At 47.0% G+C, this 18,296-nt stretch overlaps 1 protein-coding gene across 3 annotated transcripts in view; it reads left to right on the top strand.

Annotated features, from left to right (window-relative positions):
* USP32 (ubiquitin specific peptidase 32) overlaps positions 1–18,296 on the top strand; it is a 245,394-nt gene that overhangs the window by 102,076 nt on the left and 125,022 nt on the right. For all 3 annotated transcript variants that reach the window (XM_060259077.1, XM_060259078.1, XM_060259079.1), the window contains exons 3-4: positions 4,924–5,029; positions 6,106–6,224. In XM_060259077.1, the coding sequence (XP_060115060.1) occupies positions 4,924–5,029; positions 6,106–6,224 (225 nt within the window). The remainder of the gene's footprint in view (positions 1–4,923; positions 5,030–6,105; positions 6,225–18,296) is intronic.

The raw sequence follows: 18,296 nt of genomic DNA on the forward strand, positions 1-18,296 counted from the left end.
ATCATTAGTACAGCGGCCCCGTGGCGCAGAGTGGTAAAGCAGCAGTACTGCAGTATTGTGGTCTGAACTCTCTGCTCATGACCTGAGTTCAATCCCCGGCGGAAGCTGGGTTTTCAGATAGCCGGCTTGAGGTTGACTCAGCCTTCCATCCTTCTGAGGTCGGTAACATGAGTACCCAGCTTGCGTAGATGACTGGGGAAGGCAATGGCAGACCACCCTGTAAAAAGTCTGCCGTGAAAATGTTGTGAAAGCAACGTCACCCCAGAGTGGAAAACGACTGGTGCTTGCACAGGGGACCTTTCCTTTCCTATAATCATTAGTACAGCCACTCATCACAATATGAACCCGTTGGTTGATGCTCACTATATTTCACTACTGACCACCAACACATTTCCTGATTTCTAATCTGTTTAGACCTCTGAAGTGCAGTCAGTTTATTAGCCGTTCTGATTATTTCCCACACCCTCATCAAAAATTCCCTTTCTTCTGAAACATACTGCAATTTCCAGATATGTGCACTAACCACAGTCACCAAACAGAACATTCTTTCTTAATAAAAGTTTAAACCGTCCCTATGTAAGTTAATTCAAACAGCTCTCAGCTTTAAAGGGCAAAACTCTCTGTAATTCCATGCAGTAATCGCAGCATTTTCCAGTGGACCTGGGCCCTTTCATGTGGCTGCTACATGTCGGAAGTCATTTTCCCTTCAAGGGCTATTCCAGCATGTTTCATATAAAATCTGATGGACTTTTAAAAATTTCGGTGGGGACAAGTGCCACTATTGTATTATCTTAGCTTCTTTCTTTCTTTCTTTCTTTCTTTCTTTCTTTCTTTCTTTCTTTCTTTCTTTCTTTCTTTCTTTCTTTCTTTCTTTCTTTCTTTCTTTCTTTCTTTCTTTCTTCCTTCCTTCCTTCCTTCCTTCCTTCCTTCCTTCCTTCCTTCCTTCCTTCCTTCCTTCCTTCCTTCCTTCCTTCCTTCCTTCCTTCCTTCCTTCCTTCCTTCCTTCCTTCCTTCCTTCCTTCCTTCCTTCCTTCCTTCCTTCCTTCCTCTGAAAACCGTGATCTCTTCTTACATACATATGGTGGTGGTAGAAAGTTCTGTCAAATCGCAGCTAACTTATGGCAAACTGACAGAAGAAGAAGACTGCAGATTTATACCCCGCCCTTCTCTCTGAATCACAGACTGCGAACGGCTTACAATCTCCTATATCTTCTCCCCCCACAACAGACACCCTGTGAGGTGGGTGGGGCTGAGAGAGCTCTGACAGAAGCTGCCCTTTCAAGGATAACTCTGCAAGAGCTATAGCTGATCCAAGGCCATTCCAGCAGCTGCAAGTGGAGGAGTGGCGAATCAAACCTGGTTCTCCCAGATAAGAGTCCACACACTTAACCGCCACACCAAACCACTGTACCAAACAGGGTTTTAGCACTGCAGGAAGTCTTTGGTGGTCTCCTATCCAAACACTAACCAGGACTGACCCTGCTTAGCTTCCGAGAGCCAAGGAGATCACATTATCCTGGTCCATCCAGATCAGGGCCTTGCACAAATACTGTCATTCCTCAATTGATTTTTAAATGTGTCTCTTTCTCATCTCCCCCCCCCCCCCCGCCCCAGAAAGGCCAGCTGCTCCCTATGTGGCGTTCATTATGGCCCTCCTCAAACAGCGTTCTAGCAAGAAGTAGCAATTGTAGCTAAAACGAAGGGTTGTTCCTCGTTTCGCTGCCCAGAGTGAGGCCGGGAGGAGGGCGTATGTGCAGCGTCCAGAGCTTCTGGTGTCCTTGCCCCACTGACGGACCTCCTGATGGCATTTGGGGTTTTCTGGCCACTGTGTGACACAGAATGTTGGACTGGATGGGCCATTGGCCTGATCCAGCATGGCTTCTCTGATGTTCCTATGACTCATGCATGCACGCCAAGTGGGCTGTGCGCAGGGCGTTTTGGAGGCTGGGCGAAAGAGCGCCAGGTGCAGCCCCCACATAAGCACAAGGCGCTTCTGCAGCAGCTGCGGGCTCAGCTCTGTTCCAAGTGAACGGGGGCCCCTCCTCGCTGCTTGCAGTCGATTGTTATCTGCCTCGACGGATCAGGAGCCGAATGAAATTTGGAAAATGATTTGCTTATGGTTGCCAGGACTAGAAAGATCTGTTCACTTTGTACGTGCCAGCTCTGACATTTCAGGGGGTCCGGCACTGGGTATTTAAGCAACAGCTCCCCTTCCTCTGTACAAAAAGAAAGTCCTAGGTACCTGCCTCGGATAATTATGCCTTTAGATACATGAAATTGTTCCCTTGCTGGTTGCTTTATGATAAGCAAGACAGCAGCTCCAAGTTATTAAAAGCAGGAGAGATTTGTCCTGCAGCGGCTTCTTGTTTGCCTGTCAGGTCTATAAATACTCACCTAGGGCTTCAGTAATAAGTAATACGATGCGCTCTGTGTGTGTGTGTGTGTGTGTGTGTGTGTGTACACAAATGAGTCATGCCTTTTTTGGGGAGAAGGGAAATCTCGCTACCTCTGTGTTTCTAATGAGCGCCGAACTCTGCGCAAGGTGGTAGCTGAGGAGAGCACAAGTGTGCTTATTGGGGAGCCAACGACAGCTGTTATTGTGCAGTAATGATTTTGCCATAATTGCTGAGGTGCTGATTGTGTCAATGTTAGCTTACTGTAGCATCTTGCAAGCACAGCTGACTTTTGAAGATTGCTTGAGAAAAGCCCCTTATCCGAAATGAGGAGCATGGGTGTTACCAGGGTGTCTCTCCTGCTGTAAAAGGTTTTCAGTGGTTCTCAGCTTGTTTCTGGGGTCAGTCCAGAGTGCTGGTTAACCTACAAAGTGCTAAAAGGTCCTGGAACCCACATACTTAAGGGACCACCTAGCATATCCCCCTGGATTGACTTGGAAGCCGTACTCCAGTTATTTCCTCCTTTAGAGGTCCCCCTCAGAAGAGTGCCGAAGCTACGGAATATTCTACACCAGAACGGGTTTCTGGCACTAACGTTTGGTCCTTTCCTTTCTGGCAAGCTTCTTTCTGGCTTTGAATGGTGTTTGTGGGTTTGGGTGTAGAAATGGTTGTCGTAATTGTGTCTGTTTTTATACTGTTCAGGTATCGTCACCAAAGTTCCCTCTAAGCTGCAGAGTCTTGTGAGCAAAAATTCTGCTCTGGGAGCTACTGACATTAAAATTGTGAGCTACTGGCCTTAACGTTGTGAGCCGCTGCGTAAGTCAGTGTGTTCTGGGGCCGTCCTTCCTGAGCTAAGACAAAAATGTGTGAGCTGGAGGCTAAAAATCTGTGAGCTAGCTCACGCTAACTCAGCTTAGAGGGAACACTGATTGTAACCCATCCTAGACACCGGTCATGGGAAGGCAGGCTGGGGCTGATGGGAGTTGTAGGCAGAAAACATCTGGAGAGCTACCGTCGGCCACCCCTGCTCTGCAACAGTCCCTTGGGCCAGCCTTGCGTGAATGAAAGCATATCTGCGCAGGGTGCGTGGACAGGGTTGACCTTTAATAGGCAGCTAAAGACTTGAGAGAATGTCTTGGGTGGTACGGAGAGGAGGAGTTTTACCCTTCCAGCAACCTTGAGTAGTAGATTAGGCAATAATAGAGTAGCTGTCCCAGGGTCTCTCAGTGAGTTTCGTGGCCCACTTGGAATTTGCACCTGCCTCTAGTCTAACCGCTGGTTTCACTGGCTTATGTCACTCGTATCAAGCAAAATCTTCTTGTTGGATTTAACCTTGGATGTGTTCAGATTATCCCATGCATAGAGCTAGGTGTGACAGTGTCAAGCATTGATATTTCTCAATAATCAAGCTTTTGTTATTGAATCAAAAGTTGCTTTATTGTAAAACTCCATAGCTTTGTCAAGGACAGAATCCTTGGAAGTAATGACGTATACAGATTCGAATAGTTACTTTATAGGAAGACTTCAAAAGGATAACATACAGATGCAATTTGAGTCACGGCTTCAAAGGCTACTAGGTAGTATCTCTTTTATTGCTAAGGAATGCAAGCTAATAAAAACATCTCCCTTTCTCACACTTTCTCTGAGAGCAGATAAGACCTGGCTGTGTGAATCTGGGGGAGAGGCACATAATAATAATAATAATAATAATAATAATAATAATAATAATAATAATAAATAATTTTATTTATATCCTGCCCTCCCCGCCTAGGCAGGCTCAGGGCGGCTAACAACAAGTTCAATAAAATAATACAATATATAATAAGTTTAAAACAACATTTAAATTATACAGTAATTTAAAACAACAATATCTAAAACCAGTTCCAATTGTCTGAGTCATTCCATAATTTAAATGGCGGTGGTCTTCCTGATGTTATTCTGTACATTTATATAATGGCAGAGATCACTAGATAAAATTGTTGGTGGATTAAACAGCCATCTTATCAGCGGTCTACAAAGGCCTGCTTGAAAAGAATGGTCTTACAGGCCCTGCGGAATTGGTCTAAATTCCGCAGGGCCCGTACCTCCTCTGGGAGCTGATTCCAAAGGCACGGGGCTGTAACAGAGAAGGCCCGTGCCCGGGTACTCTGTAATTTTGCCTCCTTTGGCCCAGGGATAGTCAGCATGTTCTTCCCTGCTGACCTCAGTGCTCTTTGGGGCTCATATGGGACATTACACCGTTATGCAAGGCTAACCTAAACATCCTCAGGCCAGATGGTGGTGGGGGGCAGGCCAGAGTGGTGTTCTGCTCTGTGTCTGTGGGGGACACCTCTCCACTCTGCTTGTGAGCATCTGGCTGGCTTCTGGAGGAATGCTGGTTTAAGAGGGTCCTGTGCTGACCTGCTGGGGCAGTTATTGTGATGCCTGTTGTTCTGAGCGGGCTGTAGCAGCTGCAGGTGACACCTCAGAAATCCTCTATCAGCGCAGAACTGTACAAATGAATCTTTCTCCTTTGTCTTTTTACTTCCAGGTCATATACTGTTCTTTTGGCGGTACATCCAAAGGACTACATTTCAATAACCTGATAGTGGGCTTGGTCCTCCTGACGAGGGGGCGAGATGAAGAGAAGGCAAAATGTAAGTAGGAGCAGAGAAGGTGCTCAACAGAAAGCATAACAAGATTCCCACAATGTGCTGACTTGAAGGCTGATGTATCTTACTGGGGGTGCTTTAGGTCATCCTGCATGGTGCAGGGGGTTGGACTGGATGGTCTTTAGGCCCCTTCCAACTTTTTAGTCCTGTGATTCTACATGTAGCCCCAAGGTCTGTTTCTTCAGCCTCTGGACTTTCGCAAGGAGCCCAAGATTTTACTTAAGATGAACACTTGTGTGGTTTATTAGCCAGCCTCACTAAATGCAAATACCAGGTTCTGAATGGAATTTTTCATTTTGATTTCTTCAAGGGAGATGCTTGAGAGCCCTAATGGGAAGTTGGGTCCAACAGCTCTGTGCTGCTAATGTTATCTCTTTCCTCTGGCATCAACGGAAGGCTTCTCGCGCTGGAGGAAAGCATGCCATTAACGGAACATATCTGTGGGACCCAAGCCCATTTTTCTCTGGTAGATTTTTGTTCCTTTCCATTCAAGCAACCTGAGTCCTCTTGGTTGCAAAGACTAGTGAACAGGCATGAGTTCTGACACCTCCCCTTGCTTGCTAGGATGTGAAGGGATGGTTTATACAGACCCTCAAAGGCCAGAGTATGCCATTCATTTCATTTATTATGATCCAAGATGCGGGGGGCTGCAACTTGGTATACACAGATGTTTTTATTAATAAGGGTGGAAATCACTTGCGGGGCGGGGTGATTATCTGATGGGTTCTCAAACTCTTTATCTTCCACTTTTCCTTTGTGCTACTTTATAATGTGCATACTCACTCACAGTAGAAGAGTTGTTCTGTGATTGTGTGTGTGTGTGTGAGAGAGAGAGAAATTCTGTTACAATCACATTGGACTCAGACCCCCATTCATGTAAATGTGGGGAGACAGGACAGCTAGGATTTTGGGGATGTGAATGACCCCAGTATGGGGAGAAAGTTATTTTATATGGATGCATACTTCTAAGGTGATATTTATCTTAGGATCAGCTTCCAAGTTGTGCTTCTGAAGTGCAGTTTGAGCTTGACTAATGTAACTTTTATTGGGCTTTCACCTAGACATTTTCAGCCTCTTCGCTAACGAATCCGGCAGCTATGTTGTCCGTGAAGAAATGGAGAGGATGCTCCAGGTGGTCGATGGGAAAATCCCGGACACTGTTAAGAAATGCTTCTCAGAGGTACTTCCTATAGTTTTGTGACCTGAAAGAGAAATATTTTAAAAATCCTCACTAGGGCTTTGCTTGATATGTACATAAAAGCTTGGGGCACTTCATATGTTGCTATAAAATGCCATTGCATCTATTTATTCCTATATAATTTGTAACTAATCTCCTGGTCTCTGGTTTTCTGCACATGTGTCTTATCTTATGGCTCATGTCTTGTGCTTGAGTTATACCAGCCACTTCTGTACAGAAGGCTAGGTTTGTTTCTTCTGACAACTGAGCCATGCAGAGATCATTTCTGACACCATGTACAACCATGTCACTCAAACTGCTTTATATGTTAGGTTTATTAATGTACAAAGTGGTCTCTCTGTGTGCAGGGTAAGACTGCATTACTAGAACAGAAGAAGAGTTGGTTTTTGTACCCCAGCCTTCACTACCCGAAGGAGTCCCAGAGCAGCTTACCATATGAACATATGAAGCTGCCTTATACTGAATCAGACCCTTGGTCCATCAAAGTCAGTATTGTCTTCTCAGACTGGCAGCGGCTCGCCAGGGTCTCAAGCTGAGGTTTTTCACACCTATTTGCCTGGACCCTTTTTGGGAGATGCCAGGGATTGAACCTGGGACCTTCTGCTTCCCAAGCAGATGCTCTACCACTGAGCCACCGTCCCTCCTCTCCTTCCCCTCCCCACAGCAGACACCCTGTGACGCAGGTGGGTCTGAGAGAGCTCTCCCATATGTGCTCTTGAGCAGCACAGCTCTGCAAGAACTTGTGGCTAACCCAAGTTGCATCAGCAGGTGCAAGTGGAGGAGTGGGGAATCAAACCTGGTTCTCTGCACACTTAACCACTGCACCAAACTGACTCTCCAAACTGGAGCTGAACAGTCCTGATCTGATTCAGCACTCCAACTGAGAAGGCAAAAAAAAAGACAGAGAGAAAGAGACAATCCCAAAAGAAATCGTCTTCATTCCCCATGCAAGGCTAGAAAGATGAAATGTGAGGCGTAGGAAACACATAAAACAGCATTGCAGCGCAGCAACACGATCTTAGCAATGCTTCCTCTGCATTGCCTAAGTGAGGCAAATGGGGAGTCTAAGGGGAAATAAAGGGTGGAAGGGGGAAAAAAATCTACTGATTTATCCTGAAGGGAAGAGTCCATTGCACTGAGGAAGAAAAGCTAGCCTGGGGCGAAGAAAGACTCCAAACCAAAACTAGCTGTGATGTTTGGGATCTAAGGTGAGCGACTGAGTGATTCAGGGGAAGAGCAAAGACCTGGGAAAGAAGCCAACAGCTACTCTGGGGGAGGAGTCTCGGATGCAGAACCAGATACAAAGCTGGAGGGACTTGAAGTGCCGTGGAAAAGATGAGGTGCGTGGAGGGCACATCTGTGTGAAGAGTGGGGTGATGTAGCTGGAGCAATTGAGTTAACTGGGCTGGTGGATCAGCTCAGGCTGCTCTGACAAAGATGAAGCAGCGGCTTAATGACATTTCTCTGGGCTTGGGATTCATATACCAGGGGAAGCTGTAAAACGAGGAAGGCTCTAAAGCTTGCAGTTACGCCTAGGGATAAGGGAGCTCTGGGAAGCTGAAGGCAGAAACTTTTAATCAGTTTGTTCTGTGGAGCATTCAGGCAGGTGCCGCGGGAATTTCATGCTACATCTGGGGCTCCTTGTTTGATATCCAACCATCTTATATTATCCCTCTGGCAGATAATCTTTTGGGGGTGTGCAAATGCCAACATCTCTGCTGAGGTGGGAGTCAGCCTTCCTTGCAGCCGGGAGGTCACGGTGATGTTGAAATACAGGAAGATTTGCTGTGAGGAAGCTGGGCTTTAGCTTGACTTGGGCCACTGATGTCGCAGGACTGGCTTTCCGCCTGCAGGTTACAGAACTCACCGCTCAATAACGTATGCACTAAACAGTGCAATGAAAACTGCCGCCAAGTTTTAAAGCATCAGAACAGCCACCTTATTTCATGCATCGAAAGGACATTCTGAAGAATTATGTGTCGCACTTTCTGGGGAATGAAAGATGTGTCGGAGCCTTCCTGACTTAGACACATCGACTGGTCCAGCAGGCAGAGGCCACAGCAGAAATGCCCAGGCCCAGGGGCAGCTGTTGGTCTCCCACAGTCTCGGGTGGCATTTCAGAAGGCCCTGATCAGCTGCTGCAGTCTATCTAGGAAGACAATCCTAGGCTGTGAAGGGAGACTCAAGTTCGGGTCCCTGCTGATCCCAACGCACTATGACCTCTTTGGTCAGTTGTTCTCTCTCAGGATAACCATCTTGCAGGTTTGTTAAGATAAAATGGAGTGAGGTAGAACCATAAACAGAAGCCCCGTGGTGCAGAGTGGTAAGCTGCAGTACTGCAATCCAAAGCTCTGTTCACAACCTGAGTTTGATCCTTGCGGAAGCTGGGTTCAGGGAGCCAGCTCGAGGTCGACTCAGCCTTCCATCCTTTCGAGGTCGGTAAAATGAGCACCCAGCTTGCTGGGGGGAAAGGGTAGATGACTGGGGAAGGCAATGGCAAACCCCATAAAAAGTCTGCCGTGAAAACGTTGTGGATTGCATTTTGCCTGGGTTCTCAGCTGTGGCCTGTCCATCTTGGGTGGCCTTGCATGGCATAGCCCGCAGCCTCACTAAACCGCACAAGCCCTCTCACCACGTCAAGGCAGCGATTCATGAGAGAGGTTAGAGTGGTACAGAGATACTATTTTGGCTACCACCTGCTTAGTGACAGTGCCTTGGTTTTAGCAACTTGCGGATTTAACTGTCTTTTCTCCTTGGTGACAGGGGTGGGCTGTTGTGAGTTCTGTCCAAGGTGAGGTTGAGGGTGGGCCTCAGGTGTGCTTTCTCCCGCATGTCACTTCCGTTACTGACAGTGTTCCCTCTAAGCAGAGTTAGCGTGAGCTAGCTCACAGATTTTTAGCCTCCAGCTTACACATTTTTGTCTTAGCTCAGGAGAAATGGCCTCAGAACAAACTAATTTATGCAGTAGCTCACAACTTTAATGCCAACTCACAAAGTAGAATTTTTGCTCACAAGACTCTGCAGCTTAGAGGGAACATTGCTTACTGACATTTGAACTTAACAATAAACTGGGCAGGATAGAGAAATGGGGCATTCTTTTGCTGACACATTTCTTCCTTCCCTTTGCTCTCTTTTCTACCATAATCCAGATTCCTGGACCAAGAAAAGATGAATTTTCAAGCCAGGTCAAAAATTCACCTGACCTGGCGTCTGCATGTGAGCAATTGGGGATTAGGTGAAACTCCTGGAGTGGTGAATTCCAGAGGCCAGGCTTCACAAAACGTGTCGGAGGCTTCACAAAACGTTAGATTTTGTGAAGCCTGGCTTCTGGAATTCACCACTCCAGGAGTTTCACCTAATCCCCAATTGCTCACATGCAGACGCCAGGTCAGGTGAATTTTTCAGTATCACCTTAGAGACCAAGATTTTCAGGGTATAAGGAGCCCTGTGGAGCACAGTGGTAAGCTGTAGTACTGCAGTCCAAGCTCTGCTCACAACCTGAGTTTGATCCCAGCGGAAGCCAGCTCAAGGTTGACTCAGCCTTCCATCCTTCTGAGGTCGGTAAAATGAGTCCCCAGCTTAGAACCATATACAGTGCCCTGAAATCTTTTGTGGAAGGGCAGGATAAAAAAAATATCTATAAATCAATCAAGGCAAACTTGTGGTGGGAATTTACGACATCTGTGACTCTGATCCAAGGTAAACCTCTAGCAGCGAGTAGGGTCATTGCAATGGCTCAGGAAAAAATGGGGGGGGGGGTGGCAACATGGTTTGGACCTCACTAGTTGCCATCAAGACTTGGCTCGGGGCTGCCTGCTGCTGCCACTCAAGCCAGGTGGCCTCCATGGAACTACCAGTGCTGTAGATTCCCTGCAGCTTTCCAAGGCAGTAGCCCTTTGGGAAATTCCCCAGGAAGCTGAAGGGTCCAATGTGCGGACTCTTATCTGGGAGAGCTGGGTTTGATTCCCCACTCCTCCACTTGCACCTGCTGGAATGGCCTTGGGTCAGCCATAGCTCTGGCAGAGGTTGTCCTTGAAAGGGCAGCTGCTGTGAGAGCCCTCTCAGCCTCACCCACCTCACAGGGTGTCTGTTGTGGGGAGGAGAAGATATGGGAGATTGTAAGCTGCTCTGAGTCTTTGATTCAGAGAGAAGGGCGGGGTATAAATCTGCAATTCTTCTTCTTCTTCTTCTGCCCTGATTCAACCCAGTTCTGTCTGTCTTTTGCCTTTACACCAGCTCAGTCTTATTTTACGGGAAATCCGGATCCGACTCACAACCTGAGAGCTAGCGTTCAGACCTAGGAAAGAGCTAATGGAGTGCATTTATTTATTTATGTATTTATATCCTGCGTTTTGCCCCAGTGGGGACTCAGAGTGGTTTACGACACCATTCTCCCTTTCTCTGTCATCGTGACGACAAGGCTGTGAGATAGGTTCGGTGAAGAGAGACTGGCCCAGTGTCACCCAGCAAGTTTCCTTTTGCAGAATGTGAGTTCGAAGCTGGCTGTCCAAGATTCTGGACTGATTAGGTCAAGCTCTCTTCACTGGGCACAGCAGATTTCCATCCTATCTCTCCCGCCCCCTCTCAACTGCCATCAGATCTCCTTTCTTTAGCAATGGGTGCAAGTGTCTCCCCTCCCCTCCCTCTTTACAGGGCCCTGGGGGACTCCAGAGCACTCCTGTGGGAAGCTTGAGTAGGGACTAAACCCTCCTTTCACCTTGCTGGTGGAGGAAGTCCAGTCTGCAGGTATCGAAGAGGTCAGGTGAAGAAAGGTCTTTCCAGCACCTGCTTCCTGACCTCCTTTTAGCTGGAGATTCCCAGGATTAAATCTGGAATCTTTGGAATGCAAAATGTGTGCTGTACTACTGAGCCACACCCCCATTTCTTTCCATGAATCACAAACGATGCCAAATTGGATAATGCTTGGAGCTTTGGTGCAATTCTTCCGTCCTTGGTGCACAGTTTGTTTGAGGAGGGTTTATTTTATTTATTGTATTCATTTGTACTTTTTCTCCCCATTGGGGACCCAAGTAGACTTTGTCATTCTCTTCTCCATTTTATCCTCACAACGACCCTATGTGGTGGGTTAGCCTAAGAGAGTGTGATTGGCTCAAGGTCAGCCAGTGAGCTTCTGTAGCATGAGTGAGGATTCGGACCTGGCTCTCCCAGGTTCTAGCATGACACTTTTAGCCACTTCACTAAGTTTTAAGTTTTAAGCAGAGCACCCATAGCCCTATTCACAAAGCTGGGTGTACTTTGCACTGTAAATAGAATACTGATGCAGCCACAAAAGTATATGAGCAAAGCAAAATCTGTAATTTATTCCAGTTACAGGCATTGTAAGCATGGGGCACCGAGGTCTTTGGGGCTCTGAAGCCCCAGCATTTCAGTCACTAGGAATTTTACTCAGTACTTATTGTCCATGTAAGGAGAGAAGGGAAAGGCGATTGTAAGCCACTTTGAGATTCTTTAGGGCAGAGGAAAGCAGGGTTTAAAAAACCCACTCTTCTGCTCATCATAGCATAAGTCATATTTTTGCAGGTGTGAGAGTTGAGAGACTTGCTGTTTCTAAAACCAGAGGCTGAGATTCCTTTGCATTCTTTCGCCTCCCCGTCAGCAGTCCCTTGGGGGTTTCATTTTGTAAAATGGCGAGCCGCTGGCTATGTGACTTCCACGTAGCCGTTGATTCATATAGCACCTAGCACAATATTTGGCACTCTATAAATAGCTGCAGCAGCCTGCCATTAGCTTCGGGAGGGAGAAGTCAGTCACCCCAATCCCCTCCCCCCCCCAAGTTGGGCCGGCCTGATTAGTAGCCTTGTAGTGCCTAAGCGAGAGAAATGAATTTCCAGCAGAACAAAGACTTGAGAGCGTTTGAACTCCAGCCCTACCAAGAGGTGATCCATTCCGCAGACAAATGCCTTTGAAATCATAGCGCTTGAGAACGTCAATAAAAGTAATATCCAAGCGCCATTAATTCCACGCTCATCCAGAAAGCACTTTATTTACCAAAGGTTCAGCATGCAGCACACTTAGCTTCATAAGCCTGGCATAGACTTCTCCGGCTTAATCAATTTGGGCAGGCAGCCAGCCGATAGCAAATGGCTGAATTGTACGGAGGGCTGTGAGTATTTCTCATGGGTCTGCAGCGCTCCCACTGACCTAGGAATCTATTACCTAGTATAGAATTCAGCGTTCAGCTTTCAGTTTTTTTTAAAAGGGTCCTGGCCCTTATGGAAAGGTATGGGGTTAGATCCCTTGATGTAATGGTTGTCTCGCCAGTAAAGGATCACCTTGCAAAGGAGCCTTGTGTGGAAGAAGCAGCATTGTATCCTGACTTGGTTTTCCACTACCAGGGAGAGCTAAGGGATGACCAGAGGTCTGCTGTGTCCCTTCTCTTCCCAGTCCATTGACACCATCTTCCTGCCAGGGAAGCCGTTCCCTCATCTGGGGATGCTGGCAAAGTGGGAATGGTTCCTGCAGCTGTCTGTAGATCACATGCATGTTAAATGCCGTCAGCAGGGCTTTTTTTGAGCAGGAAAGCATTTCTGGCTGGCTTGGTGCCAGGGGGTGTGGCCTAATATGCAAATGAGCTCCTGCAGGGCTGTTAAGAAGAAGATAATATTGGATTTATATCCCGCCCTATACTCTGAATCTCAGCGTCTCAGAGCGGCTCACAATCTCCTTTATCTTCCTCCCCCACAACAAGCACCCTGTGGGGTAGTTGGGGCTGAGAGAGATCTCTCAGAAGCTGCCCATTCAAGGACAGCACTGCGAGAGCTATGGCTGACCCAAGGCTATTCCAGCAGCTGCAAGTGGAGGAGTGGGGAATCAAACCTGGTTCTCCCAGATAAGAGTCCGCACACTTAACCACTACACAAAGAAAGCCCTGGCCGTCAGGTTGCGTCCGACTTGTGGCGACCCTCTGAATTAGTGTCCTGTCATTAACAAACTTGCTCAGGTCTTGCAAACTGATGGCCGTGGTGTCCTTGATGGAGTCCATCCATCTCCTGTTGGGTCTTCCTCTTTTTCTGCCGCCTTCCTCATTTCCCAGCATTGTCTTCTCCAGTGACTCTTGTCTTCTCACGATGTGACCAAAATATGTAGAATCTGTGTAGTCATTTTAGATCATACAAAAGGCTTAAATGTCGGCCGCTGTAGAGCGGATAAACAGAACCCCTCTTTGTAACTCCTCAGTCAGGGCTTTCCACCAGCTCTGGATAGCAGCCCAACAGTCCTTGCCTTCGGTGCTTGGCTTCTTCCGCTCTGCCCTCTGACCTTGCTGTTGGCCCACCCTCTTGTTGAGGGTGAAAGAGGAGGGCACAAAACTTGAAACTCAACATCAAAAAAACTAAGATCATGGCATCCGGCCCCATCACACCTTGGCAAATAGAAGGGGAAGACGTGGAAGTAGTGACAGACTTCACATTCCTGGGATCCAAGATCACTGCAGATGGTGACTGCAGCCACGAAATTAAAAGACGTTTGCTCCTTGGGAGGACAGCTATGGTGAACCTGGGTAGTATAATAAAAAGTAGAGATATCACCCTGCCAACAAAAGTCTGTATAGTCAAGGCGATGGTATTCCCAGTAGTGATGTATGGCTGTGAGAGTTGGACCATAAGGAAGGCCGAGCGCAGAAGAATAGATGCCTTTGAGCTGTGAGGTTGGAGAAGAATCTTGAGAGTCCCTTGGACTGCAAGAAGATCCAATCAGTCAGTCCTAAGGGAAATCAGCCCTGACTGTTCCCTGGAAGGTCAGATGCTGAAGCTGAAGCTCAAATACTTTGGCCACCAAAAGAGAAGGGAGCAGCCCTGGAGAAGATCCTGATGCTGGGAAAAACAGAAGGCAAAAGAAGGGGATGACGAAAGATGAGATGGTTAGATAGCGTTACTGATGTAACCTACATGAATTTGAGTGGACTTCAGAGTGGTGGAGGACAGGAGGGCCTGGCGTGACTTTGTCCATGGGGTCGCAAAGAGTCGGACTCGACTCTGCGCCTGAACAACAACAAAAGGTCTTTGCTGAACTCCCTGAGAACATAAGAACATAAAAGAAGCCATGTTAGATCAGGCCAATGGCCCATCCAGTCCAACACTCTGTGTCACACAGTGGCAATTTTTTTTTTGTGGCTAATAGCCACTGATGGACCTCTGCTCCATATTTTTATCTAAACCCCTCTTGAAGGTGGCTATGCTTGTGGCCGCCACCATCTCCTGTGGCAGTGAATTCCACATGTTAATCACCCTTTGGGTGAAGAAGTACTTCCTTTTATCCGTTTTAACCTGTCTGCTCAGCAATTTCATCGAATGCCCACGAGTTCTTGTATTGTGAGAAAGGGAGAAAAGTACTTCTTTCTCTACTTTCTCCATCCCATGCATTATCTTGTAAACCTCTATCATGTCACCCCGCAGTCGACGTTTCTCCAAGCTAAAGAGTCCCAAGCGTTTCAACCTTTCTTCATAGGGAAAGTGTTCCAGCCCTTTAATCATTCTAGTTGCCCTCTTCTGGACTTTCTCCAATGCTATAATATCCTTTTTGAGGTGCGGTGACCAGAACTGCACACAGTACTCCAAATGAGACCGCACCATCGATATATACAGGGGCATTATGATACTGGCTGATTTGTTTTCAATTTCCTTCCTAATAATTCCCAGGATGGTGTTGGCCTTTTTTATTGCAAACGCACACTGTCTTGACATTTTCAGTGAGTTATCTACCATGACCCCAAGATCTCTCTCTTGGTCAGTCTCTGCCAGTTCACACCCCATCAACTTGTATTTGTGGCTGGGATTCTTGGCCCCAATGTGCATTACTTTGCACTTGGCCACATTGAACCGCATCTGCCACGTTGACGCCCACTCACCCAGCCTCAACAGATCCCTTTGGAGTTCCTCACAATCCTCTCTGGTTCTCACCACCCTGAACAATTTAGTGTCATCTGCAAACTTGGCCACTTCACTGCTCACTCCCAACTCTAAATCATTTATGAACAAGTTAAAGAGCATGGGACCCAGTACCGAGCCCTGCGGCACCCCACTGCTTACCGTCCTCCACTGCGAAGACTGCCCATTTATACTCACTCTCTGCTTCCTATTACTCAGCCACTTTTTGATCCACAAGAGGACCTGTCCTTTTACTCCATGACTCTCAAGCTTTCTAAGGAGCCTTTGATGAGGAACTTTATCAAAAGCTTTCTGGAAGTTAAGGTAAACAACATCTATCGGGTCTCCTTTGTCCACATGTTTGTTCACCCCCTCAAAGAAATGTAACAGGTTAGTGAGGCAAGATCTTCCCTTACAGAACTCATGCTGAGTCTTCCTCAATAACCCGTGTTCATCAATGTGCCTACTCATTCTGTCCTTGATAATGCTTTCTACCAACTTTCCCAGTATTGAAGTCAGACTGACTGGCCTGTAATTTCCCGGATCTCCTCTGGAACCCTTTTAAAAGATGGGAGTGACATTTGCTACCTTCCAGTCCTCAGGAACGGAGGCAGATTTCAATGAAAGATTACAGATTTTTGTTAGAAGATCCACAAGTTCAACTTTGAGTTCTTTCAGAACTCTCGGATGTATGCCATCCAGACCCGGTGACTTAATAGTTTTTAATTTGTCTATCAGTTGTAGGACCTCCTCTTTTGTTACCTCAGTCTGACTTAGGTCTTTCAACACCCCTTCCAAAATTAGTGGTTCTGGGGCGGGCAAAAAGTTCTCATCTTCCACAGTGAAGACGGAGGGAAAAAATTCATTCAGCTTCTCAGCCATTTCCCTATCCTCCTTCAGTAATCCTTTTACCCCGTGGAGGGCCCCACTGCCTCCCTGGCTGGTTTCCTACTTCTAGTATATTTGAAGAAATTTTTATTGTTGGTCTTTATGTTTTTTGCAATATGCTCCTCATAGTCCCTTTTTGCCTGCCTGATCACAGTCTTGCATTTGATTTTCCACAGCCTGTGTTCCCTTTTACTTATCTCACTTGGACTGGTTTTCCACCGCTTAAAGGAGTCCTTCTTACCTTTTACAGCTTCCATTACTTTGTTTGTTAACCATGCAGGCCTTTTCTTATGCTTGTTTGTGCCTTTCCTGACTTGTGGTATGTATTTTATCTGAGCTTCTAGGATTATAGTTTTAAATAGTCTCCAAGCTTCCCCAAGGGTTTTGACCGTATTTACCTTTCCTTTCAGTTTCCTCCTCACATGCCTCCTCATCTCAGTGTATTTACCCCTTTTAAAGTTAAACGTGGTTGTGGCAGTCTTTTTGGGCAACTCCCTATTTATACAAACGGTGAAATCAATAACATTATGGTCACTGCTCCCAAGCGGTACAATCACTTTTACATCTCTCACCAAGTCTTGGGCATTACTTAGGACCAAATCCAGGATCACCCCACCCCTGGTAGGTTCTGAGACCATCTGCTCCATAGCACAGTCATTGAGAGCATCAAGAAACTCAATCTCTTTCTCTCGACCAGAACACATATTGACCCAATCAATCTGCGGGTAGTTAAAATCACCTATTACGACACAGTTTTTACGTTTAGCCGCTATCTTTAAGCCTTCCATCATATTATAATCGTCCTCTCTCTTTTGATTTGGTGGGCGATAACAAACTCCCATAGTTAAATTTCCTTTTGGGCCTTCTATTTCAACCCAAAGCATTTCTAAAAGTGAATCTAATTCTCTGACCTCAGTCTTACTGTGGAAGGAGGAGACATTATGCAAAAAGAAGGCAGCGTTAGTATTGACTAATCGTGCACCATTTGGGGCGGCTGAGCCAGTTCTCAGGGTTTTTGTAGTGTTTGTGTTCCCGTCATGCAAAGAACACGAGAGCCCCAGCTGTGCATTTTAATGAAAAAGCTGCCTCAAAATGTCAGCCCGGCTCGGTTTCAGCAAGGATCCCGGAGGAGGCGAAGAGGTCCTCCTTTAATGTATGCGGCCCTGGTCTTCTGTCCTACAGAAATATCCCATGTGAATCTTCTTTTGAAATTAAAATGGACTACAGTAACCTCCACTGGATTTCCACGGCCTCTTAATCTCAGGAGGAAGTTTTTGCCACCAGCTCTGGTTGCCGGAGAAATTTTATGTTCCTGTTGCGTGGCTCCCTTCTGGGGAGACCAGAGGCAGCGTATGTGTGTGGAATGCATCATTTTCTGCACAAATATTTTCTTTCACCCTTCTAAGCCAAGCGTTGCTATTGTTTTCCGCTCCTCTCTCAAACAGAGCCCAGTGTGATGGCAGTGCCCCTCCCTCCCTGTGCACGGGAGAAGAGGAACTGCGATTTGAAGAGACTGCTCATCTGTTACTTTCTGAGGAGAAATCTCTCCCTGATACAGGCCCAGCTTCCTGCTGGGAGAAAGTAACAGGTCAGCTGAGGTCTCTAGTTGCTGATTTGAATGTGACGTTCCTCTAATTTCACTTAGATCTGTCTCCAGAGCGGGGTGGGGGTGGGGGGAACCAGTGGGCGTTGGTCACAGGAGTGTGGGGTTGGGCTGCTTGTGAATAAACACAGTATAGGCTGGTTCACTGATAACTTTCTCCGTATGGTGGCTGGGTGGGGTTGCCAACATACAGGTGGCACCTGGAAGTCTCCCAACATTACAAGTGATCTCCAGACTACGGAGATCAATTTACTCAGGGGAAATGGCTGCTTTGGAGGGTGGGCTGTATGGCACTGTACCCCACTGATGCTAAACCCACTCTCTCCAGGCTCCACTCCAGATCTCCTGGAATTTCCTAATTCAGAGTTGGCAACCCTATGGTTGGAGGAAGCAGGGGCTAAATCTGCTGGAGCTGAACTCTGGATTTACAAGCTTCAAGAGGGGATTGGGTCAACATCTGGAGCAGAGGTCCGTCAGTGGCTATTAGCCATGGTGTATTGTTGGAACTCTCTGTCTGGGGCAGTGATGCTCTGTATTCTTGGTGCTTGCGGGGGGGGGCACATTGGGAGGGCTTCTAGTGTCCTGGCCCCACCACTGGACCTCCTGATGGCACCTGGGTTTTTTTGGCCACTGTGTGACTCAGAGTGCTGGACTGGATGGGCCATTGGCCTGATCCAA

This window comes from Heteronotia binoei, chromosome 18, assembly GCF_032191835.1.
Source record: "Heteronotia binoei isolate CCM8104 ecotype False Entrance Well chromosome 18, APGP_CSIRO_Hbin_v1, whole genome shotgun sequence".
Classification (NCBI taxonomy): domain Eukaryota; kingdom Metazoa; phylum Chordata; class Lepidosauria; order Squamata; family Gekkonidae; genus Heteronotia; species Heteronotia binoei.